This window comes from Pteropus alecto, unplaced genomic scaffold (assembly GCF_000325575.1).
Source record: "Pteropus alecto unplaced genomic scaffold, ASM32557v1 scaffold78, whole genome shotgun sequence".
Lineage (NCBI taxonomy): Eukaryota > Metazoa > Chordata > Mammalia > Chiroptera > Pteropodidae > Pteropus > Pteropus alecto.
Genome location: NW_006443124.1, coordinates 5,172,615 through 5,198,138, shown reverse-complemented (window position 1 = coordinate 5,198,138; position 25,524 = coordinate 5,172,615). Strand labels below are relative to the sequence as shown.

General features: G+C 32.9%; 1 protein-coding gene and 1 pseudogene across 1 annotated transcript in view; both read left to right on the top strand.

Moving 5' to 3' along the window:
- The window catches only part of LOC102883516 (ankyrin repeat and KH domain-containing protein 1), a 90,608-nt gene that overhangs the window by 949 nt on the left and 64,135 nt on the right, over positions 1–25,524 (top strand). The window contains exons 2-4 of the mRNA XM_015597945.2: positions 20,370–20,523; positions 24,231–24,387; positions 25,426–25,524. The exon at positions 25,426–25,524 is cut by the window's right edge and continues 52 nt beyond it. Coding sequence (XP_015453431.1) covers positions 20,370–20,523; positions 24,231–24,387; positions 25,426–25,524 — 410 coding nt within the window. The remainder of the gene's footprint in view (positions 1–20,369; positions 20,524–24,230; positions 24,388–25,425) is intronic.
- LOC112472093 lies at positions 2,703–2,821 on the top strand (annotated as a pseudogene).

Below are 25,524 nucleotides of genomic sequence, written 5' to 3'. Positions count from 1 at the left end.
TCGGGTTCTTAATTCCCTTCTTTAGTTTGAAACAGGCGAGTATTACGGAGCTCGCTGCTGTTACACTGAAAAATCACGTGAGTCTTGCACCTGGGACCTTTTGTGAAGTTAGACAGGAAAAGGAAGTTCCCTTGCATTTTTGGACTTCAGAGTAGCAGGATAGATGAAGTCGAGATTTTTTGGCTTGGAGAAGGTGGGCACCCTATGGACACCTTCTGCAGTGAGAGAATTTAGTTATAAAGTCCTTCATTTCTTTTAACTCTTATGTATATCTTGGGTCTTTTTAGGTCTGAGCAATCTAGGATAGTAGACGTCATCTTTTGAGCTCTAGAGAAGGAGATAATTTATATATGTACTTTCTTCCTCTTCCCTATGGCTTGTATATAGTCCTGTACTGTGATGACTATTGTTCTGAGTGCTCAGAGTATATTCTATTTTGGTTCTAAGGTGCTTGGTTCATTTCCTATGACCAATTATTGTAACCTCTGATCTTGGTGTTAAAGTACAGGGATTTCTCTTTGTGTACAACTGTCCTGGCTGTTGTATTTGAGAGGAATAGGAGAAACTGTATTTGTGGGTTGCAAAATACAGTTAGTGCACAGTTTTACCTTCTAGGTCTGAACAGGGGTTCCTTTAGATTTAAAACCTTCATACATTCTGACCCCAACGTTTTGCTTCGGAAAAAAATAGTGTATAGGTTGTAAGAGAGTTAGTCCCTTGAATGTCTGTATCTTTGAATTTCACCTCCACTCTTGGGCTTGTGGGAGGCTTTCCTTTATCCTTTATCCTTTATCCTTTTTCTTTTGTCCTTTATGAGAGATGAACCTAGAACATGTATACTTTTTACCTAGGAAATAAAGTGGGAATATAATTAGGCTCTACAGTCTATTTTTCTTTGAAATTTGTAAGACCGAAAGTCTAAGTCCTTGATTTTCTGGATTATTTTAACATAATTAACATAGGTGAAATAAAAAACAAAACAAAACACTATTTGCTTTTACGTAAGTAGTAGTCTTAAATTTCTTCAGAGGTAGAATGCTAGCGGAGCCTCCAAAGTCACAAATCTCTAACTCTTTGGACTCATGTGTTAGATCTTGGAAATGAGCTTTTGAAGTAACCGTTTCTGTGAGGCTTACAAACACCCACACACACACACACACACACACACACACACACACACACACAGCATTTCATTTGAAATTGGCATACCATGTGGTTAAAGCTATGAGCAGAATCCATACCTTTCGTGGGTTTTTTTATGTTTACTCATGATTCCTTTACCCATTTAAGCTAATAGTAAAAGACCTCCTTATTCTCCTGTTTACTTAAGTTTTCTGTGCCTAAAAAGGATTTTGATATTAAGTATATACATAGACCTCAGTTTTGGAGTGGGGGTTTCTAGGGTACCCAGAGACTTTAGCCTTATCTAAGATGATGCTCAGTGTGTATGTAGATTCTTTCTTAACCTATGGAGAAAGGAAATTTTGGTTTTGTGTCCCGTTCTCCCATATCACATAGAGAAATTCCTGGAGTACCTAGTCTGCTGTAGAGCACATGTGGTAATGTGTAGTCTTTGCCTTTGTGAATGAAGTGACCTATTTTGCCCAAGCATATTTCTTGCCTTTTCTCTTTCCTCTCTGACAAGATGAGCTGTCTTCTCCCATATTATTGCCTTTGAATTACCAGTGTGACGACCATAACTAATATTGTTCAAAAAACACACCAAACTGTCATTTGATGAATAATACTAAAACCTTTATTTTCATCTTTCACAGACGTTTTAGAACCAAGTATTTAGAATCTAGACATCCAGAGAGATAATGAGTTTGTAGTTTGAGAGTGGAGTTTGTTTAATTCCCCAAATGGGGCAGGACTAGGTGAGAAATAAGTAAGAAACATAGAGGCCTAGCATATTTGCTCTAGAATTAGTCAACGTCTTATACATTTGGTATACAGAGGTATAGATACTCTAAGGACCTTTTTTTCTATTCACTATTAGAGCTTTTAGCTGAGAAAAAACAGTTCCTTTTCCTTGCTGGCTAAGTCAAAAGACCTTTTAGCTTGAGGCAGGGGCTTGGGTCGTTTGTAAATTTTATATATTAGAATTGTGCTACCTTAAGAAATTCCACTGTTTGGGATCTTAGGTTCTTGTTTTAAATATTAGGATAAATATATGTTTTGTTTTTCTTCAGGCACAATGAATATGTTCCTTAGCTGTCAAAGGTCTTAAAGTCAGAAGTTGCATGGACCTTATTGAAATGTACCCATTGTTCAGAATAGAGATTCTTAAACACCAGTTTTTAAATGTTAATTTTAGATTTGTAGTCTTTTATTTTAGTAAGTTAAAAGAAAAATAAAATTTCTAAAGAAAGGACTTTGGTGAAGTTTATGACTCTTAATTTTCTGTCATAAGAATCTCTGCATATACTGTATGTGTATGTGTGACATCTTCCTTTTAAAATTATAAAAATATAGTGTCAGTATAAGGTGAAAAGTGAAAGTCCTCTTTCTCACCCTTACTGACCCTTCAAAGCCCACTTCTTAGAGGTAACTAATAGTAAATTTTTTAAAGTAAATTGTCCAGGCTTATATAAGCCTATCTGTAAAGACAGATATCCATTTAGAAAGCATAGCTTTATATCATAATGAAGTTTTGGGTTTTTTTTTTGAGGCAGATGTCATATTTATAATTAGGTAAAAGTGTCTACGGCCATGCCACCCTGACCATACCCGATCCCATCTGATCTCGGAAGCTAAGCAAAGTCGGGCTTGGTTAGTACTTTGTTGGGAGACCACCTAGAAAGACCGGGTGCTGTAGGCATAAAAAAAAGTAATGATAATAATTAGGTAAAAGCACACAGACATTGTATATAGTAATTTATATCAAATTATATAGCAAATTATTACAAAAGCTTTAGGGATTTTTTTTTCTGAAAATTAAGAGTAAAAAGTACAGTCCAATCAGAAGTTCCATTTTGATTTTCACTAGTAGGAAAGGAGATGGATTATTTACTTTAGGATTATTTGTGATCTAAAATCTAGAGCAAGTTTTCTCAATAGCAACATATTGAAATTTTGGGCCAGATAATTCTTTGTTATGAGGGGCTTGCCTATGCATTAGCAGCATCCCTAGCCTTTAACCACCAAATGCCAGTAAAACTCACCTAGCTGTGGCAGCCAAAAATGTCTCTATACATTGCCGGCGTTTCCTGGGTGCAAAATCACCCCTGGTTGAGAACCACTGGTCTAGAGGCCACTCTTATTGTCAGGGATGGCAATTTTGTCGTGAATACTCTGTATTCAAACTTCAGGTAAACAAGGTGAGTCACTGCTTTTAATAGCATCTCAAGGCTTAAGCTTATAACCCGAACAAGAGAGAAATTGAATGAGGGTACTGGAAGGTTTAATGCTATAAATTTTCTATGGTAAATTTGTCATTCTAGGGAACTTTCACTTAAAATACTATATTATTTTTGAAAAATTTATTTATTGACCAGGAAATGAATTTCTGAAAAAACCTTTGTGGGGACATTGTTCAAGGCAGAAAGGGTTTTAGTCCATAAATTATCATTGGTAGTGATAAAATAGGAAATAACTTTGTATTCTAGCAAGCAAATTTTGGAGACATTGGAAATGTTTATTGAAGGAAAAGTTACAGGTTATTAACTATAACAATTTGTTATAGCTCATGAGTATCAAGCTTGCACAAGTTTTATTCTGTAAAGCCTGAAGACTATATAAAAAAGATGCATTGATGACTATGGCTATAAGAATGGTGGGTCAAAACAGTTGATTAGATATAGGTAGAAGTAAACCTTACTGTGAAATTTGAAGTATGTAGAGGTTTTCTTTTGGTTATTTAGTACGTTTCAATTGGTGATTACATTCATATAGTTCATAAGTCAAAGTAAAATAAAGACAAATACAGTGAAAAGTCTTGATCTCAACCTTGCTCCTAGATATCCTGCCCTCCACACTTTTTGTCTTAAACATTTTTTTTTTTTCAGAATTTCTTCATGGAAATACAAATATATATTTTAATTTTCTCCATTGTTGCACAAAAGATAACATTATTCATATGAGATTTTTAAATGGTAAATTTGAGAATGATTTAGATATTTTATCTAATCAAAGTGTTAAAACATGTTAAGAATGAAGCATTGGGAATGAATTTAACGATATTCCTTTCTGAGCCTATCCTATAGTAGAATGATGATGTACTAGATGACCTCTGAAAATCAATTCTGGCCCTCTGATGCAATGATGGATAATATAAATAAAATATGTTGCTTTAGAGAAAGCAAAGCAGTTTTTTAAAAAGCATTAGTCTTGAGTTGGCATGTATAAAGAAATGAGTCTACCATTTTTTTTGCCAAATTTCATACAGAACCAAAGTTGTGAGAAATCAGTTCTTTATTTTTAACCCACTATAAGTGAACTATTTCAATCTTCTTGGACCTTATTATTTACAATTTTCCTCTCCTGTTACTTGTTTATAAAGTCATAGAATCTTGGTGATAATCCTATCTCATCTCATTTTTAGGTAACTGCTACCATTTATTGAATGCTTATTATATGCCAGTATCGTACTAGATACTTTCGTTATTTTATTTAATCGTTTCAACATCCCTTTGAGGTAGGTATTATCTACATTTTTATAGATGAATAAATGTAGGCTCAGAGAAATGATGAATCCAAAAAACAAAAAAAAAATGGTTAAAATGTTACACAGCCAGTAAGTGGTAAATTAGGATTTGAATCCAGTACTGAATCTGAAACCCATACTACTATTTTGCTTCTTCAGATTAAGTAATAGGCAAAGTTTTTGGTTACCGAATGCTGTTTCTCCAATAAATGCTTGCTTAGTCCCTGTTGAAGTCTTCATAGATCTCAAGTGAAATGAGAAAAGTAAGGACAATGTAGTGAATTTCTCATAAAGCTATTTTTCCAAATTTTTTCTATTTTGAGATAATTGCCTTCCTACTGTTAACAAAATGATATTTGACAAAATATCAAATAGGCAACTTCATGTCAGGACCCTGGGTAAAGCCTCAAAAACCTGGGAACCACTGAGCTAAGTGACTTGCCTAGAATCACACAGTTAATGTTTAGTAGAAAATATGTCATCTGACTACCATTCTAGTTTTCTTGCCTGCTATATTGTTCTGCTTACTGTTTCTCTTATGATGCATTGTACCAACGAATTAATTAGTTGCTTAAGAAATATCTATTTCAGATTAGCGTATCATCCATTGTTGACCTTGTTGGAAAGGTTTTATATTATTTAATGAAATTGGTGACTGCTATGTAGATAAATATATTAAGACAGAAATCAAAGATATACCATTGAGTATAGGAGGAGCACTATTCTAAGGTAATTTTGTAATTGAACTTACATGAAAAGTTCAGGCCTTGTCATTATTCATTTTAAGAGACTTAAGGCATCTACCCAACTTCGCACCTTTGCCAATATGGGAAACATTTGTTTTGGAAATATTGTTAACTCTAATTAATTTATAAAAATTAAAATCTGTACTGTTCTATTAGTGGTTACTGACAGTGTATGGTTCTTATGAATGAAGATCATTTGCTTTGATGATTGACTTACCTTTGATGGTTTACCTTTTTTCCAGCCAACTTTACCTAAATCAGTAAGAAAGTAAAATTGTGTTATAAGGCTCTTTTTTATTTGCTAGACTGAAATTTAGCAACTTTTATCAAAAAAGCACATTTTGTTCTTTTTCCATTATACACTTCAGTTCTCACAGTTTTTTCTTTAATGGATGCTGTTTTCAGTAGTGGAAAGGGTGTGTGTGTGTGTGTGTTTAAAGATATGCCACTGTATCCTAGTGGTTTGCTTCACTTGCATTCATGTGCAATTTTGAAAAGAGAAGTTCAAGTATATCCCCAAGGATTAGCCCTAAGAACTAAAGAATTGAACAGAAGAAAGGTTTATTAAGTTGCCAAGGTAAGTTTGATATGTTTAACAGTTTGTAATGAGGACAATTAGATTGAGAACAAGTTTTCTTTTTCTTTAAATTGTGGTAAAATATACATAACAAAAATAACCATCTTAACCATTGTTTAATTGTGTTAAAATAGACATAAGATAAAATTACCTTTTTTCAGTGGCATTAAGTGCATTCACATTGTTGTGTAACTGTCACCACCAGTCATCTCCAGAACTTTTTCATCTTTCCAAATGGAAACTCTGTAACCATTAAACAATAATACTCCTGCCTCCCTTCCCCAGCCCCTAGCAACCACAATTCTACTTTGTTTCTCTATGAATTTGACTACTTTAGGTATATCAAATAAGTGGAATCATACAGTATTTCTATCTTTGTGACTGGCTTTTTTCACTTAGCATAATGTCTTCAAGGTTCATCCTTATTGTAGCATGTACCAGAATTTCATTCCTTTTAAAGACTGATATACATTGTATATATATACCATATTTTGTTTATCCCATCCATTGATGGACACTTGGATTGCTTCTAACTTTTGGCTGTTGTGAATATGCTACTGTGAACATGAGTGTACAAATATCTGTTCAAGTTCCTGTTTTTTAATTCTTCTGAGTATATATCCAGTAGTGGGATTGCTGGATCATATGGTACTTCTATTTTTAATTTTTCGAGGAACCACCATATTGATTTTCATAACAGCTATACCATTTTACATTCCCACCAGCAATGCAAAAGGGTTCCAATTTCTCCACTAGACAATTCTTGTTATTTTGTTTTGTTTTTGATATAGCCATCCTAATGGGTATGAAGTGGTATCTCATTGGAGGGTGGATTTGCACTTCCCTAATGATTAGTGATGTTGAGCATCTTTTCATGTCCTTATTGGCCATTGTATATCTTCTTTGGAGAAATGTCTATTCAATCCTTTGCCCATTTTTAATTGGGTTGTTTTTTCATTGTTTAATTGCAGTTCTGTATATATTCTGGATATTAATCCCTTATCAGATATATAATTTGCACATATTTTCTCCCATTCCATGGTTGCCTTTTCACCCTCTTGAAAGTGTCCTTCCATGCTTAAGTTTTTAATTTTGGTAAAGTCCAATTTATTTTTTTTCTTTTGTTGTCTGTACTTTTGGTGTCATATCCATGAAATCATTGCCAAATCCAATGTTATGACAGTTTTTTTTTAGTGTTTTCATCTAAGAATTTTATAGTTTTAGCTCTTACATTTAGGTCTTTTGATCCATTTAGAGTTAATTTATGTGCATGGTGTACGGTCAGGGGCCAACTTTGTTTGTTTGTTTGTTTGTTTGTTTGCATGTGGATATCCAGTTTTTCAAGTGCCATTTATTGAAAAGACTGTCTTTTCTTCATTGAATGGTCTTTGCAAAATCAATTGACCGTATATGGGAGGGTTTATTTCTGGGCTTTCTTTTTTATTCCATTGGTCTATATGTCTGTCTTTATGCCACTACTACACTATTTTGATTACTGTAGCTTTTGTAGTAAGTTTTAAAATCAAGAAGTGTTAGTCCTCCAACTTTGTTCCTTTTTCAAGATTGTTTTGGCTATTCAGGGTCCATGAGATTCAACATGAATTTTAGGATGAGTCTTTCTATTTATGCAAAAAATGCTGTTGGGCTTTTGATAGGGATTGCATTGACTCTATAGAATGCTTTTTAATACAAGTATCATGTAATTATTTCATCACACTAGATATTAGCAAATAAAAGGCTTGAGTCTGACAAAATATTAAAAAGCATTTATAGTAGGAAGAGACTGAGTACTCACTGATGTCCTCCCTGAAACCATTGAACCTGGCTTACATGGAATACTGTGCTCTGAATAGATGTTATTTTTTTTCCTGATTTGTCCTCATATTGACTATTTGTGATTGATCATGATGCTTCATATATTGATGAAATGCCAGGAAGAGTACTTTTTATTCTGTATGATTAGAGTTCTGGAAGAGTTATCTCAATGTTATTAACCTAGATAAATGAACCTATAGTATTTTCTTTAATGATGTAGAATTGAAAAAGTTTCATAGGCATTTTATGAAATCTGAAGCAGAAAAAGTTTGGCCACGTCAATTGATACTTTGAGTGGGACACTTTGAAAGGACTTTCAGCTCTTATCAGCTTCTAAGTGATTTTTTTTTTCCTCTAAGTGTTTACTTATTTTTCTGCTAAATCTCTACATTTTTATTTTTTTCTTTTAAAAATTGTACAGTTGCTAAATTTAGTAACATGTGAAACAAACTATCATTATCAAAGAGCAAATCCCAAAGTAGGAAATAGTCCATTTATATTGGATACATTCTCTTTTTTTTGTTACTTTTTATTTTGATATAATTTCAAATTTACTGGAAAGTTGCAAGAATAGTACAAGGAACTCCTCTCATATCCTCTATACCCAGATTCACCATTATGTTCATTTTGTCTCATTCTCTTTCTCTCATTAACAAATAATTTATTTTTTGAACCATTTGAAAGTAGGTTGCATATATCATGCCTCTTTACCCTTAAATTCTTTAGTGTACATTCCCTAACAACAAAGACATTTTTAAATATAACCACAGTGCATTTATCAAAATAGAACATTTAACAAACTTCTAAAGTATTTTTCAAATTCAAAGTTTTAAAAATTGAAATATGATTCACACATCATAGAATGTACCCTTTAAAGTGTACAGTTCAGTGGTTTTTAATATATTCCTAAATATATTATATTAAATATGTTAAAATTGTGCAACCATCACCACTATCTATTTTAAAACATTTTTATCATCCCCAAACAAAACCTTATACTCATTAGTAGTCATTTCCCATTCTCCCCTCCCTGCAGCCCTTGGTAACTGCTTATCTACTTTCTGGATTTGCCTTGTCTGGGCATTTCATGTAAATGGAATCATACAATGTGTAGTCTTTTGTGCCTGCCTTCTTTCACTTAGCATATTGTTTTCAAGGTTTCTGCATGTTGTATCATTGGAATAATATTTCATTTTGTGGATATACCACATTTTGTTGATTGACACTTGATGACATTTGGGTTATTTCCATGTTTTGATGGATGATGATGCCGTGAACATTTGTGCACAAGTTTGCATGAACATATATTTTCATTTCTCTTGCTTATATACCTAAAAGTGGAATTGCTTGAAAGATAACTCTATGTTTAACTTTCCGAGAAACTACCAAGCTGTTTTCTACAGCAGCTGCAACATTTTACATTTCACCAGCAATGTATGAGTGTTCTAATTTCTCCACATTCTTGCTAGCATTTGTTATTTTTTGTTTTTTGTTTTTTTATTATAACCATCCTAGTGTGTATGGAGTGGTGTCTCATTGTGGTTTTGATTTGCATTTCTCCAGTGACTAATGAAGTTGAGCATCTTTTCATGTGCTTGTTGGCTTTTTGTATATCTTTGGAGAAATGTCTACTCAGATATTTTTCCCATATCTTAATTGGGTTATTTGTCTTTTTATTGTTGAATTGTGTTTTTTTAAGAAAAAAAAATTATATATTCTGGATACTAGTCCCTTAGATGACTTGCAAATATTTTCTCCTTTAAGATGGCTTTTCACTTTCTTGATTGTGCCATTAAAATTTTTTAATTTTGGTGAAGCCCAATTTTTATATTTATCTGTTTTTTCTTTTGTTGCTTGTGCTTCAGTGTCATGTCTAAGAAACCATTGTGTAATACAAGTCCATGAAGATTTATGACTGTTTTCTTCTAAGAGTTTTATAGTTTTAACTCTTATATTTAGGTCTTTGATGCATTTTGAGTTAATTTTTATATGAAATGTGAGGTAGAGGTCTCTCTTCATTCTTTTGAATTTGGATTTTCAATTGTCCCAACACCATTTGTTGAAAAGACTATTTCTTTCTCCATTGAATTGTCTTGGCACCCTTTTCAAAAATCAATTGACTATAAATGTAAGGGTTTATTTCTAGAGGGTTTACTTCTATTCTTTTCTATGCTATTTATGCTATTCTATTCTATTCTATTGATTTATATGTCTTCCTTATGCCAGTTTTATGCTGCCTTGATATTGTAGCTTTTTGTAGTAAATTTTGAAATTCGGAAGTTTAAGTTTTCTAACTTTGTTCTTTTTCAAGATCATTCTATCTGTTCTGAGTTATTAGCTATGTTCTTGTTCTCTGGATATGGTCTTCAGGAGAGGTTTAATAGAGGGTATTGAATATGCTGCAGAATTTGCGGTCATACACAAAAGATCCTCCCTCCACCCCAATTAATAATATTCAGCTCTTAAAATTTCTGCTCCTCTTGTATATGCTAAAGATGGATTGTGAGAGTGGGCAGTGGGGGGACTTATGTAATTTAAACCTGTGTTTGCCAGGCTATCAGAAGAGCAAGTTGTCATAATATTAGTGATTTTTTTTTTTTCATTCATTTCCTCCCCAGCAAAGCCTGGATATATGTTTGAAAGGAAATAAAACTGCAGCTGGAGGAGATGGTTGGTTTGGGTGGTTGTATTCTGAATGTATCTGATGTGGACTTTAGTCTGCAAGAAGAATATGGACTGAATTTCTTTTTACAGGATAATAAACAAATGTATAAATAGAATAACATATAAAAACATAGCAATTAGAGTTTTTGCATCTGGTATCATCTAACAACTGCTTAAGAGGTAGGAATTCGAGTGACAATACAATTTGCTTGACACCCAAGCCAGTGTTATCACCTGTGTGATTAAATTGCAGAAACAAACCTTGTATGTCACTGCTTAAATTATCCCAATTATGTTAAATTACTAGTCAATTCTATGACCAGTGAAAGTCTGTACTATATTTTAGTACCCGTTTTACTTATGACTTGATTGACAGGTTAACAAAGGAAAGTTTATTTTCTTTTAATTCGAAGAGACCATTATTTAAGGCTACTCTTAAATCAGGTATGTGGATTTGACCTATAACCACCCACCAACTAAATTTACAGTAATATGATAATACAGTATTAAAGGTACTCACTATGGTGGATGATCTCTTTGTTGCTAATCTGTTACAGTTATTCATTCATTCTCTACAGAAGAAAATCAAGCTAGTTTAGATTGGGGTAGGGCCTCTTCTTCCTGAATCCACTTCTTGCATCATAAAATTATGTCTTTCAGAGATTAGAATCTTTGGCAGATTCTAACAGAATTCTCTGTTTGAGAATTCTGATGGGTGCTGTAGAGTGGATTTATTATCTATTCCACAATAATTTATCTAGAGCCTACTATTTGTTAAGCTTTGTGCTAGGCTTTGGAATTACAAACATAAAAAGATTGTGGTCCCTGCCCCTTAAAGACCATCAGTCTTTTCAGGAACTAAACATTTCAGGGAATGTGAAAATAGATAAATTATTTCAAATTGTATTCGTTTTACTAAACTCCTTTCATATAGTAACAGAATGTCTGTTCTAGGCATTGTGCACTTTAATTGCATCGCCTCATTTCATTTTCTTATGGTCTTGACAGTCCAGGATCCTGAACTGGATCATTGGCCTATGTGCGTTGGATGATCTCTGTAAAGTTTGATGTTTGATTGTCTTCAGTGGTTTGATGGGGTTTAAGTTGCAGGTTTTAAGGGGCAATGATTTTACATGAGAGGCTACAAAGTCCATCAGCATAAGATTGTCTCGTGTTCCTATTTGAGCAAAACCACAACTGCTTCATTATGTTCTATAATCTCTTCAAGCATGTCCTGGTTCAGGGCCTTTGGCATTGCAGTTTAGTCTCTCTGCATTCTTCTCTTAACTATCCATGTGGCTTTCCTGTCTCACTTCTTTTAGCAGTCTGCTAAGAGACCTTCCAACTGCCTGCTGTATATATGTTCCTCAGTTCTAAAAAGGCTCATCAGTTCTAAAACTGAACTCATTATTTTTCCCTCAATCCTTATCCTTTCCCACCCCACCCCCGCACCTTTATAAATTACATCACCCTAAAGCCAGTCACTATCCTTCAGAAACCTCAGAGCTCACATCTGTTTCTTCTCACCACACACATCCAAGTCATGTAGGTTCATTCTTAACATCTAATTTATGTGTCCCTTTCCCTGTATCCATACTGCTTCTGCTGTACATCAAACCATCATCTTTAACCTGCACTTATTGCAGTAATTCTTGGCTGTATCTGCCTACAAGATTACACCTCTCTGATTCTTCCTCTATTGTGTTATCAGAGTAAACTCTCTAATGCCAGATCAGTCATGTCACTCCTTTGCCAAAATACCTTCCCATTCCTTAGATAAAGTGTAAACCCAAATTCCTTGGTTTGGGATACAGGTTATTTAGGATTTGGCTTCTGTGTATTTTCCCAACCCTATCCTTGCTGTACCCTACTTTATTTGCTTTTTATTTTTCAGCCATACCAAATTGCTGTAGTTCTCTGAACATATCAAGCTTTAGATGTCCTAGTATATTTGCTTCCACTGCCTTGGTCTCTAGAATCATAAAAATAACTACTATATGCTGAGTGCTTATTATCCACTGGGCTAAAGGCTTTTCTGTATATTCTCAAATAAACTTTACAACCACCATATGAAGAAAGTGTTATTATTCCCAATTTGCACATAAGGAAACTGAAGCTTGGAGACATTATGTAACATATATGAAGTCATGCATCTAAGATTTAAATCCAGGTTTCTTTGACTGTAAAGCTGATGTTTATAACTGCTACTCTACACTGCTGCTATCACTGTTGACCCTCTTCCCCATCCTGTTGTATACCTGCTGATTTCAGAGTCATCATCTCTAACTGATTTCCTTCATCACTGCCCCAATTGGAATTGACCATTTCTTCCTCTGTGTTCTCATGTTGTCTGTATATAACTATTATAGAGTCTGTAATACTTTATTGCATTTATTTGATTATCTTTCTTAGTGAGCAAGAATCATGTCTTATTTATTTTTGTGTTCCTGGTATATATTAGAATGTCTGGCACATAGTAGGTGCTTAATAAATGTTGAATGAATGTATGTGCAGTGCTTAATATGCTAAGGTTATTCGTTAATCTAAGACAATTTAATTGATTTTATATTATTTTTATGGAGTAGAGAGTAGGAATATAGGAAGACAAGATCCTTAGGCACCTGACTTTAATAACAGTAGTAGTGGTAATATTCATAGTAATAATAACAACTAATATTTGTTAAGCAATTATCATGTGTTAAGCACTGTTGTTCAAGTTTAGATACGTTGTCTCTCTTAATCATCAATAACTGATATAGTTGCTGCTATTTTTATTTTATAGCTGAGGAAAATGAGGCTAAGCGGTAAAACAAGTTAACTTAGGTCACTCTGTGAACAGTGGGTTGGTATTCTAAGAGGACTTGCTCTTAGTCATTATGCTGTCCTCCCCTTATTGGTATTAATCGGAGGTTTATGGGTGTTGGAGCTCTTTTTAACTTATTAAAATTGAGTATTCCTTTGGAATGTTCGATGTTTATTTTCTATTGATGATAATGAGCAGAAGTCAGGACTTCTTTCTAAACCTCAACCTTACCCATTTATTATGATATATAGAGTAACATTTCTTTCTTCAACATAAAGATTTTCTTGGCCCTAATTGCTGGATACTTCATTCCTGTGGCTTTTGTAATGAGTATGTAAGCAGTCTTTTTAAAAAACCTATTGTGGCACAAATTCTGTTGTACATATGCTAGTTAGAAATCAGGTAGATGTAGCTGCCAAAAATTACTAAATGAAAATATGATTTGTCTCTGGCAGAGAAGAGTTAGTGGGCTTGATAATCCATTACATTTAATTTAATTTTTAAAAGTTTTTCCTGGCATTACTATTACTGTTAAACTGCGGCATTGCAGTATTTGTAGATCCTTTGCTTACATCATTGCTTGGTATTTATTTTAGTTATACTCCATTGTTTAGAAGTTTCACTAATACAGTTTGGTGTGGTGAAAAGGTGTGAGATTTGGAGTCTGAAATACATCCCTGCATTATGTGATCTTGAGCAAGTCGTTTTACCTTTTCTGAGTTTCAATTACTTAAAATGAAGATCAGTTAATCTATTTCATTGAGTAGGTAAGATGATTGAATGGAATAATATACGAAATATGCTGATACACATGAGGCATTTTATTAATGGCGACCTATTTTTTTAAGTACTTAATGGTAGTTATTATTTTTTTTTAAAGATCTGTCTTTAATTAGATGCTTCAAAATAATATATTTTATATTAAAACTATAGTTTAGAAATGAAGTTTTTGTAGGTGAGCAAAGTAGAGTTAGCTTTCTCCAGTTTTAACTTAGAATTAGGAAAAGCATGATGGTTCTCTCATGTTATGTGAAGCCAAAGAAATCCCAAGATACCGTTTGTTTTGTGAGAAGAGGATTGTGGGTCTTAAGTTGGGACTACATTTTCCTTGTAGAAAGAAATCTGAGAAGTTTTTATGTTAAGGAATACAGACTTTTTATTCTAGTATTTCAAGACGTTGCTGATTTTGTTGGATTAGGCTTTACAGTATCAGCAAAACTCATTCCTAAATTATCATTATTGGGTCCAGAATTGCAACTGTGATACTTTCTCCCTTTGAGTGGTTCATGGAGCATATTTGTGGTGGATACTACTATTGAAACTTTTGGAGTACTGTGTTTTTTCCAAAAAGGAATTGCTGTGTCCTTCAGTAATTATCTGTTGGAGCACTGACCCATCCTTTTTACTGCTCCAGCTAGAAATCAATAGTAAGCCATCTGTATTTCAAAATTGGTTTAAGCGATGATTTTGACTTAGAATAGAGGGTTTACTTTAGGTGGAGAAAGGTAAGACATGTTGGTTTATTCAAATATAAACTAAATAAAAGAGGAGAAATAACAAGAACATTTTTAAAAAGGTATTTTAGATATTTTAAATGTTTTAGCTTCTTATTTTTAACTATTGAATCTGGATTTCTTAAGGGAGCTTCATTTTTGAAGATTTGCAAAGAGAGGTAGTGTAAAATAAAGATTTAGCCTTCTCTTGAACTTTCTCATATCTCCAGTTGGAATTTATGGGAATGATAATTATTCTTAAAAGTTAGTAGAAACAAAATTTGTAGCTATGAGTATTTTAGTTCTTAACTCAGAATAAAAATTAATGTGTTAAAAATAAAAATTTTATCCATTTCTATGTTAGAGGTTCTATGTAAAACGGTGTTTTTCCTACTTATATTTGAGAAGTTGATGGTGTTCCTTATTATGCTTGTTACATGAGAGGACCACATTACTAGAGAATATATAAACAAAAATATATAATATAATGTACATGTTTAAGATAAAATGTTTGTTTTATTAAGTTCTGAAACAATTGCTATTTTCAGAAATATAGTCTTAGAGAAGGTAACAGTTGGTTATTGACAAATGTATAGGTGAGATTTTATTATTTAACTATTATAAGACTTAAAACACTAATATTGAAAGTTAATTATATTACTGCTTACATATACTTGATAGAAATTATGTGTGGTTTGTTTATTTGTTTATTAGTGGAAGCATGTTTTGGTTAAATCATAGATTGAGAAATGACTTTTCTAACTAGATTTTGGCCGGAGTGACTGACTTTGTTTTTTTAGGTGATAATAGCTGAGTCTGTGGTTACTCTCCCTAGTAACTGTTGCCATCCAGTGGTTCATTTCTGAAATGTCAAATGGAATAAAAAAATGGGGCAAAATGCTCGTTCCCCTTTCCCTCCACCCCTTTGTTTAAGTCCTAGTTAAAGCTAAAAACCACACTTATTTTTTAAAAGAAGGGAGGTTAAAAAAAGAGTTTTGAGAAAGAAGACGTAAAGTTTTTACCATAGTGTTTTTGAAGAGATTGCCTGTATAAGAAAAATAGGTAATTTGGGGTGTCCAAATTCTCTCTCATCCTTTTTCCTCTGCCTTTTATTTTCGTATCTAATATGAGGTAGAAAAAAAAAATCTACAGTGTTTTAAGACTTGAAGTAAGCTTTCTTGCCATTGGCAAAAACATTACCATTCTAGGTGGATGTTTTATATTTGCTGCCAAATGAAGGTGCTAGATAGAGATGAGCTATGTAACTGTGTCATTAGGCAATAAGGAAAATTCTATGATCCTTCTGCTGTATGTAGGAAATTATGAAGCTTTTATATTCATTTGCATGATGAAGACTAATTTCTTTAATACACCATTATTTTGGACTTATATTCATCTGCATGATGAAGACTAATTTCTTTAGATATGCCATTAATTTGGACTTATCCATTATGTAGACATTTTTCGGTACTGTATCACCAAGCCCGTATCACCAAATGTGCAGAATTGGCCTTTAATGTTTTCATGTAGCTATGAATGGTTTCCATTTTGGCTGACCGGATATATTTTGAGGTAATGCTATTACAGTCTGAATTAGAAGAGTACATGTTTGAGCGAATTTATCAGATGAGATATTTATGAACTGCCAAAAGCAATATCCAAATATTCCTGAAGTAATAGGCATAATCGGACATTTTGTCCTTTTATTGATTCCACATTGAGACAAGCTTTTAAAATTTTAGAGAAGATAGGACAAAGGAAATATTAGAATTGATATAAATGTATTCAAATCATTTATGTGTTTAGGTATATGTAACTACAACTTATCATGGGAACTTAAGATTTTTCCTACAAGTGTTATGGATATTTAAACTTTTTTGATCTTGTGAGTCAGTACTTAATTATAAAATGGCTAAAACTATATTTGAAAATTTAAGTGATCATCAGAAGAAAAAAAATTGTAGCTGTGTAAGTGATGGGTAATAACTAAACTTACCGTAGTAACCATTTTGTAATATATACATATAGGAAGTCATTATGTTGTACACCTTAAGCTTATACAATCTTATATGCCAATTACATCAGTAAAACTGGAAAAAATAAATAAAATGAAAAAAGAAAATTCAAGTGAATGCTGATAAAAGTGTATCATACTAGATTTTCAGTATCATTATTCCAGTTTCAAAAGGCATAGAAAGTAGACACTGGTGAGGGACAGGATGAAAGAGTTGTAATTACACAGAATTATATTCTAAAAATTACATTTATTTAGTTTTATTTTTTCAGAATGCTTTTACCTTATTTCATTTTGATAGCACTCGTGAGGCAGGTATTATCTATGTTTATTGAGGAAGAAATGGACTGTCAGAAAGGTTGAGTGATTTGCATGAAGTCTCACAACAGTGCCTGATGGAACTAGCACTTGAACCTAATTTTCCTGATCTCGAGTGCAATATTCTTTCCATTATGCCCTGTTGCCTTATTGAAACTTGAATTTATAGGCACTTTAAGATGTTAGAGTGTTAAACTCAGTGAATTGTCTTAATGAATTATAATTTTCAAAGAGAAGCTATAAGCCCTCTGAAGGCATGAAGCACATATCTATTTTGGGTTTTTCTTCTGAACTTGATTCTTCCCGGGCACTTAGGAATGACCTGTCTTGTGTATGTGATGCTAATGTTACTGACACCCAGGGTGACATTGCTGCTGGTTCTATCTTCCTAGTGGTGGTGACCAGGTAGGCAATGAGCAGTTTATCACCTTTTACGTGGTCTTACTCAAATCTATCCCCAGTTGTTCTTTCTAGCCTAAAGCCATAGTTGTACACTAGGTACCTTACAGTTTTGTAAAAGTTGAGGTATAATTCACTTACCATAAAATTTTAAAGTGTACAGTTAATTGGTTTTTGTACATTCACAAGGTTATACAGCATTCACCATTATCTAATTCCAGACACATTTTCATCGTTCCAGAAGGAAACTTCAGACCTGTTAGCAGTCACTCCCATTCCTCCCTCCCTGACTCTTCATGCAACCACTGATCTCCTTTCTGTCTCTATGGATTTGCCTGTGCTGGATCTTTCATATAAATGGAATCATATAATATGTGCCTTTTTATGTCTGGTGTGTGTCAGTACTTATTTTTATGACTGAGTAATATTCCATTGGATGGAAATACCACATTTGTTTATCCACTTAACCAGTTAATGGACATTTAGGTTGTTTTCACTTTTTGTCTATTATACATAATGCAGCTATGAACTTCTGTGTACAACTTTTTGTATGAACATGTATGTTTTCAATCCTCTTAGGTATATACATAGAAGTGGCATCGCTGGGTCATATGGTGATTCTGTGTTTAATTTTTGAAGAACTGTCAAAAACTTTCCCACAATGGCTGCATCATTTATATTCCTACTAGCGGTATATGAAAGACCTTATGTTTTTTGAGATTTTCCAATTGCATCTTTAAGCCTATTTTTTATTTCATTCCATTCCACCTGCACCCCTATGACTGACCACCTATTGAAATTCTATGCATCCTTAAAAGCCTAGTACAAATGCTACTAGTCGTGCAAAGTCTTCTTAGATTACTGAGGCTAGAAGTGACTTCTCTCCAATACATATAGTTGTACCATTTATTTCTCTTCAGGCCTTTTGTAATAGTCTTTGACTTATTTCTTCCACAGTTCTGTGCTGTCATAGTGCTTTGTATAAAACAGGACTTCAGTAGATATTGGAGAAACAAATGGAAGAAAATCATAAATCCTTAACTTGGATTTTTAAAGTGTATGATCTGTATTTGTCTCCATAATGTGTATAATACCACAGCAGACCAATGCCTTTTATAAAATGTTAACATCTAAACACCATCTTCAACAAAAAATTCCAGAATTTGGAATAATGGTTTTATCTTTAACAACTGGCAGGTATATGTATCTGCAAATACCTAATAATTTCCTGGGCTTGCAACAAGCTCTTTGTTGTACAAACAGTTACCTTTCAATATCATTTGACAACTAATAGTCTGCATTTATCTATTGGCATGGATCTAGAATGCCATCTTTGTAATTACATATTAGAGAAGCTGTGTTACTTAGTACATATCACTAAGTACATAGTAATATGTACATGGCTCAATGTTATTAGATCTGAAGTTAAAGATTTATTTTGTAAAATTATAGTACATCACCAGATAAATTACATCCAAATCGTTTTAACTTTACTGTCTTTATTAGGATATCTTTATTTGGTGTCCATTGTGAAAACTGATGACCAACTAGCCAAATGTGCCAAATAATGTAGTCTAAATACTGTGATCCTTTGTTTATAAATTTGTGAGTTAGTATTGCCTAGTGGTTAAGAGCACAGACTATAGCTTTATGGCCTGGGTCTGAAACCTAGCTTTGCCACTTATTAGCTGTGTGACTTTGAAGAAGTACTTACTCTTTCTATTCCTGTTTTTCAACCTGTCTACAAATATGTTAACTTCCATGGTTATACATATTTATGTATTATAGACATATATGGGTATATAAATATGTACTCATGATTGTATGCATGAGTACCCATGCTCATGTTTACTTACATGTACATATATACTTTTAGCAAAATAAAGACCATACTGTTTTGAATCTTTTGGTGTTTTCACTTAATTTTATGAATACCTTCTCATGCCATTAAATTTATTTCAAAAACACTATGTTTAATGACTAGATAGTAGTTCATCCTGTGAATGTACAAACTATATTTCCCAAATTCCCTATTGTAGTTTATTTCCTCTTATTTTTGGAATTATAATTAATGCTGCAGTGAACATCCTTGCATATTTTTGTCTTGCTTTCAGGTCATTTTTTTAAAGGATAAATTCCTTAAAATGGAATTAGTGGGTCAAAGGGCATAAGCTTTTTAAAGCATTTCTATACACATTTCAAATTGCTTTCCAGAAAGGTTGTGCATATTTTATTTAAGAAAATTTTTTTAGAATTAACTATTTAAAATTACAGTGTTCTGTTTATTTTCATAAGTTGATTTTGCACATACCATATGTATAAAATATGTATCGAATACAAATATATTAAATACCAACTATTTTCAAGGTATTCTTAGGCCCAGAGGATAGAACAGTAAACAAATAGATATTGTTCCTTTTCTCATGGAGATTTCTTATCTATAGGACTCCAGATATTTGGCAGTGGATTAAGTCTCTTTTTTTAATTAAAAAGTCATAGTAAATTAATTAGAAGAAAGGAAAAGCTGTGCCTCAATGACCGATCTATGGTATCTAGTCTTCTTACTGCCTAGTCCTGTATACATCCTCTTGGGAACTATGTTCATGTACTTGTTTCATTTTTTAAAGTACTGCTTTTCAGGCTCTGTGTTAGGCACAGAAGATTCCAGGAAACTTGAATCTGATGTGTCTGGGCTATACCTATAGTCAGGTCTCGAAGATAAGCAGAGAGTTGGGAGGCTCCCTCAAAGTCCCTTCCTACAGCCCCATATTTCTAAAATAATTTACCTGGTTATATTTAAATTCCAAATCAGAAGTTATATTACCTTAAACTGTAGTTATTCAAACAATAATTGAGATCGGTTTCATGGATATTGCATCTTTAATTCATAAACAGGTCGAATCATTTATTTTGGACCAAGAAGATCTGGATAACCCAGTGCTTAAAACAACGTCAGAGATATTCTTATCAAGTACTACAGAAGGAGCAGACTTGCGCACTGTGGATCCAGAGACACAGGCACGACTAGAAGCATTGTTAGAAGCAGCAGGTACTTTATTTTGTGTTTTTCTTTTTCATCTCTTGAAAAGTCTAGGTTGCAGTTATACAAGATTACCCCCAAATTATATAACATTATACAAAATTTGAAATCTCTGTAGTGTTATATTTTTTTCCTAAAGAAAATGTTCACATTTTATATTTAAATAATTCTTGGTTGAAAGTTTTCAATGAGTGATTTCTGGACTCAACACTAACATTTATAAGAAGATATTAGATAATTAGCTAGTTATCAAGGAAAACTTATCTATTACCAATTACATTAAAAAAATAAAATGTGGGAGAAAAACATAGTTCATCAAATTGTGAATCTTTTAACTGATTTAGAGAACTGGCATGTGATTACTTACTCACTTTAGTCTATGTGTATCTTAATTATAGATTGCTATTTTTTACTTGGGAAACTTTAAAAAAAAAAAACAAACACAAAATTGGACCAGCTCTAGTCCAATACACCAAACTATGTCAACTTCTTGTTCTCAAGTGGCAGAAAAGAAAAATCTGTGATAAGCTTTCTCAAAATAATGTATACTTACCACTATTTTATATTGTACAACCTACTCGTTATTTGCTATTCAAAGTTTCCATTACACTGCAATGAAAAGCTTTTATCTCCTAAAATTGCGTTTTAAGAAGGAAGTTAACTTTTTCTGATCTTTGTATATTGCTTTTGAGATGTTCACTTTGTATGACACTCCTTTTATTGTTTAATATAAATATATGTGCACATTAAACACATATAAGAATTTAATCTGGAATTTACAGTTTATTTTTAAAATAGTGCCTAGAAACTTAATTAGGGGGCTGTATATATACCTTATGCCATGTTAAAGCCATTAAAATGTAAAAAGTACAAAATAAAGTTTTTTAAAGTATGGAAAATTTCACTCAGTTTCTGAGTACAGTTGATCATAGAACAACATTGGAAGGAGGTTTAGAAGAGCCAGCTCCCCCATACAGTCAAAAATCCACATATAACTTTGACTCCCCAAAAACTCATTGATTGCCCGTCAGTATCCGTGGGGTTTGGTTCCAGAACACCATGCAGATGCCAAAATCCGCAGATTCCAAAATCCACAGATGCTCAAGTTGGTATATAAAAATGTGTAGGACAGAACCGTGGATGTGACACCCAAGGATGTGAAGAGCCAACTGTATATTTACAGAAAAAAATCATGTATAAGTGGACCTGTGTAGTTCAAACCCATGTTGTTTAAGGGTCAACTGTGCTTTAATGAGCATATTAAAGATGGGTATTCAGAAAAATCATAGCAGCCTTTTAACACATTTCATATTAAATAAAAAAACAGTGTTACATTTGACCACATAATGACTAGGAGAAAAGTAAGAGCTAAAAGAAATACATATTTTTAAATCATTCTTGGAAAAACATAAATAATTTATTAGGAATGTGTTTATTTGATATCATCTTGTTATTCCTTTAACTTTGTCCTGTTATGGAAAAGCACAGGTATGATTTGTAGCAGATTGACTTTTAGTCCTTTTAATGTCTTTTTGGAACTGATACATACTTAAAATTATATTGAACAAAATATTTAAGTATCCAGCAGAGACTTTAAGGTAGGACTAGTAATAAAAAAAAAAAAGGTTTGATGTTCACATTAGTTAATTACATTGGGTGTCCCTCCCTTTTTGTCTTATTTCTTGTGAGTCTCCTAGTTATGCTTTAGGGATATACAGTATAATATGTTTGAAATGGGCTTGAAATGGGAGTGACATGGCCACCCTCTAATTTTTTTTTCTTTCTGTGCTTTGGAATCTTATATTTTGCTTAGAGAGAAAAGTGGAGAAAAGGTGTTTCTCTTCTCCCTGTCTTCTCTGGACTACTTACTTTCCTTCTCCAGACCAAGTTTTTTTAGGGGTAGTGGTACATCTTTACTCTCCAGTTTAGGCCAACAGTTTACTCATGTTGTGAGTACTACTCCAGACTCCCAGTTTACGGTTTTAAATTCATTTTTTTCTGGGCACCTTATGAGTCTCACTCAGGACTGGCTCTTTCCTGGTGCATTAAGCATTTTTCTTTCCCCCTTTTCTCTTTAGGTTCATAGGTAAGTCTGGTATACACAGGAGGATACCTTAGAATTCCTTGTTTTTCATACCTATTATTAGAAAACCTTGAAAATCATGACTTTCTGGCTTCCAGGAGTTGTCAGAAACTGTTGAATTTAAATGTTTGTGTATTTCAACAATTTAAACTCCAGACATTGTTGAATATAATATTGTGTCCAAAGAAATTGTCAGATGTATTTTCAAATGATACGCTCTTTTCTAAGCTCTGTGCAAGTCACTTGCTTAATAAATTATTTTTGCGCTTCAGTATTTTCATTTGCTTTTGGAACATGGATGTTGTGTTGAGCCTATAACTTTTAAGAGGAATTTTTAAACACATGTTTGTGTTTTTAATTATGAGAATGTGTTAGGTATTACTAGACTTCTTAAAGAAGATGGAATTCTTAACATGATTTTAACTGAAAAAATGGAGCCGAAGATATCTTTTTCTTTAAGATTTTCTTTGAGAGTCATAGAGAAAATTAAGAATTAAAGCCATTTCAAAAATTTTTAAAAATTCTTTTCTAAATTATAAAATAGCTAAAGCTATATGAAATGTGTTAAATAGATTATAAAGCCTTTGCATTGTCAAGGTTTACATATACGTCTAGACTTTTTCTCTTATAGTTATGTAAATACATGTATATGTTTGAATATACATAAGTTTTTTAAAAAATGAAGTAGGATCATATATAGAATATGTAATAATTTTCTTTTCTTCACTTTATCATGGGCATCTTTCCACAACATGATATATTGATCTTTTTCCTTTTAAAGAGTAAGATAATATTTTGTTGTTTGGATGCACCATAATTTATTTTACCAATTAGTTATTGAGGGATATTTAGGTTATTTCCAATTTTTCCATTTCATAAATTATGCTGTAGTTTATATATATCTATAACTTCTCTTGCTTGTACGAGTATCTTTATAGGAAAAATTCAGCAGTAACGTGCAGTGATATTGTCAAAAATTTTCTGTTACAGTAGTGACTGATTCTTCACTGAATCTAGAGAAAAAGATTTATTGACAACTTGAACATCTGATAGTCCTACCAGACTATGGGCTGTGTAAGGACAGGAACTATGCCATATTCCTTTTTGCCTCCCTTGTATCTGGCACATCATAAGCACATAATAAATATTAATGATAAGAATAAATTTATTTTAATTTATGGTTCAGCTCTAGAAGATGGTTCTAAGTGGCTATTTAACCAAAGAAAGAAACTATTGGATTGTTTGTTTTAATGTTACAGGGTATCCCCTCTATTACTACTGAAAATAGTATAGACAGATATAATTCTATACTAGAGATCTTATTGTATGACTGTATACTTTGAAAGGAATCTCATTTATTTGCTACAATAAGTTTTAAGTTATATTTGGAGTTAGGTAGAGAACAAATTAATATGTGCATTGTAAACATGGAAAGACTAAAATATAGGTGGTTCTATGATGGCCTTTTGATGTTAGTGGCAAATTCAAAATTACCAGCCTTATATTCTGACTGTCGGCCTTATCTATGGGAACTATGCCATTTTTGCACTAGGTAATAGTGTTTAGAAATATAATTACAATTTGCACTTTTATTCTTTCCCTGCACTTCCTGATTGATTGACACGCAATGAAGGAATTGGCAAATTGTCAACTGCTGACGGTAAAGCTTTTGCAGATCCTGAAGTACTCCGGAGACTGACGTCCTCAGTAAGTTGTGCGCTGGATGAAGCTGCTGCTGCACTGACACGTATGAAAGCGGAAAATGGCCACAATGCAGGACAAATAGACACGTATGTATTGAATGACTTCCGCTGGGTTAGAGACATTTTCTTGAGTGAATTTTGGAGAAGTAGCAAATTTTGGTTAAATATATCTTTTGAAGGGGCTTTAGCCAAATGGATATTGTATTTTAAGTTGATATATAAATGTATATATATGAATGTAAAAATAGATATTATATTTTTATTCTTCTATTTTACTCATATTCATTGAGCTATCTTGTGGAATGTACTATACTAGAGTGTAAGAAATCCAAATTGGTTTCCATTTCTAAGGAAGTTACTTATTCTAACAGTTATAGTAGTAAACCCTGAACTGACTGGTTGGGTAATAATAAATGAAATGGATTTGCTAATGCAGTAATCTAGGTGCTTGCTACTCAAACATCGTTCATGGACTAGCAGCATCAGCATTACCTCAGAGCTTATTAGAAATGTATCTACTGAATCAGAATCTGCATTTTAAAAAAGAAACGTGGGTGATTTGTATGCACATTAAAGTTTGAGATTCACCGATTTTATTAATCATTCTGCAGTAAAATTTTTACTTAGATTTTGACCTTCTGCTGTTACAAGGTAAAATTCTAAGCCATAGGATTATATCCCGAATGTCTTTGGGAGTCATTAACACCAGTAGAGTTTAAAAAGTTGTACATCCAGGGGGGCTCCGTAGTGTAGTGGTTAGCATGTCTGCTTTACACACAGAAGGTCCTGGTTTTGAGCCCCAGGTGGAGCCATGGACCAAATCCCAGGTGCGCCCTGCCCACTGAGTGCACTGAACTTGTACATCTAGTGCTTTAAAAAAGTTTAGTTAAAATTTAATATGACAATTTGTTAGGATGTTTTGAAAAATAGAAATGACTGCTATTTTATATTCTTTTATTTTTGCTTGGTTGACATACATGAATAAATATTACAAACAGATGATCATACAATTTTTTTCTTACTATATCAATACTTTTCTGTGTCTGACTATTAATATTTAATGTAATTTATCATCATAAGTCCCTCAGTCTTTCTGTGTTGGTTAATTGTTGATTTCGTTTGCAGTCGCAGTTTGGCAGAAGCTTGTTCAGATGGGGATGTAAATGCTGTTCGTAAATTACTAGATGAAGGCAGAAGTGTAAATGAACATACAGGAAGGAGAAA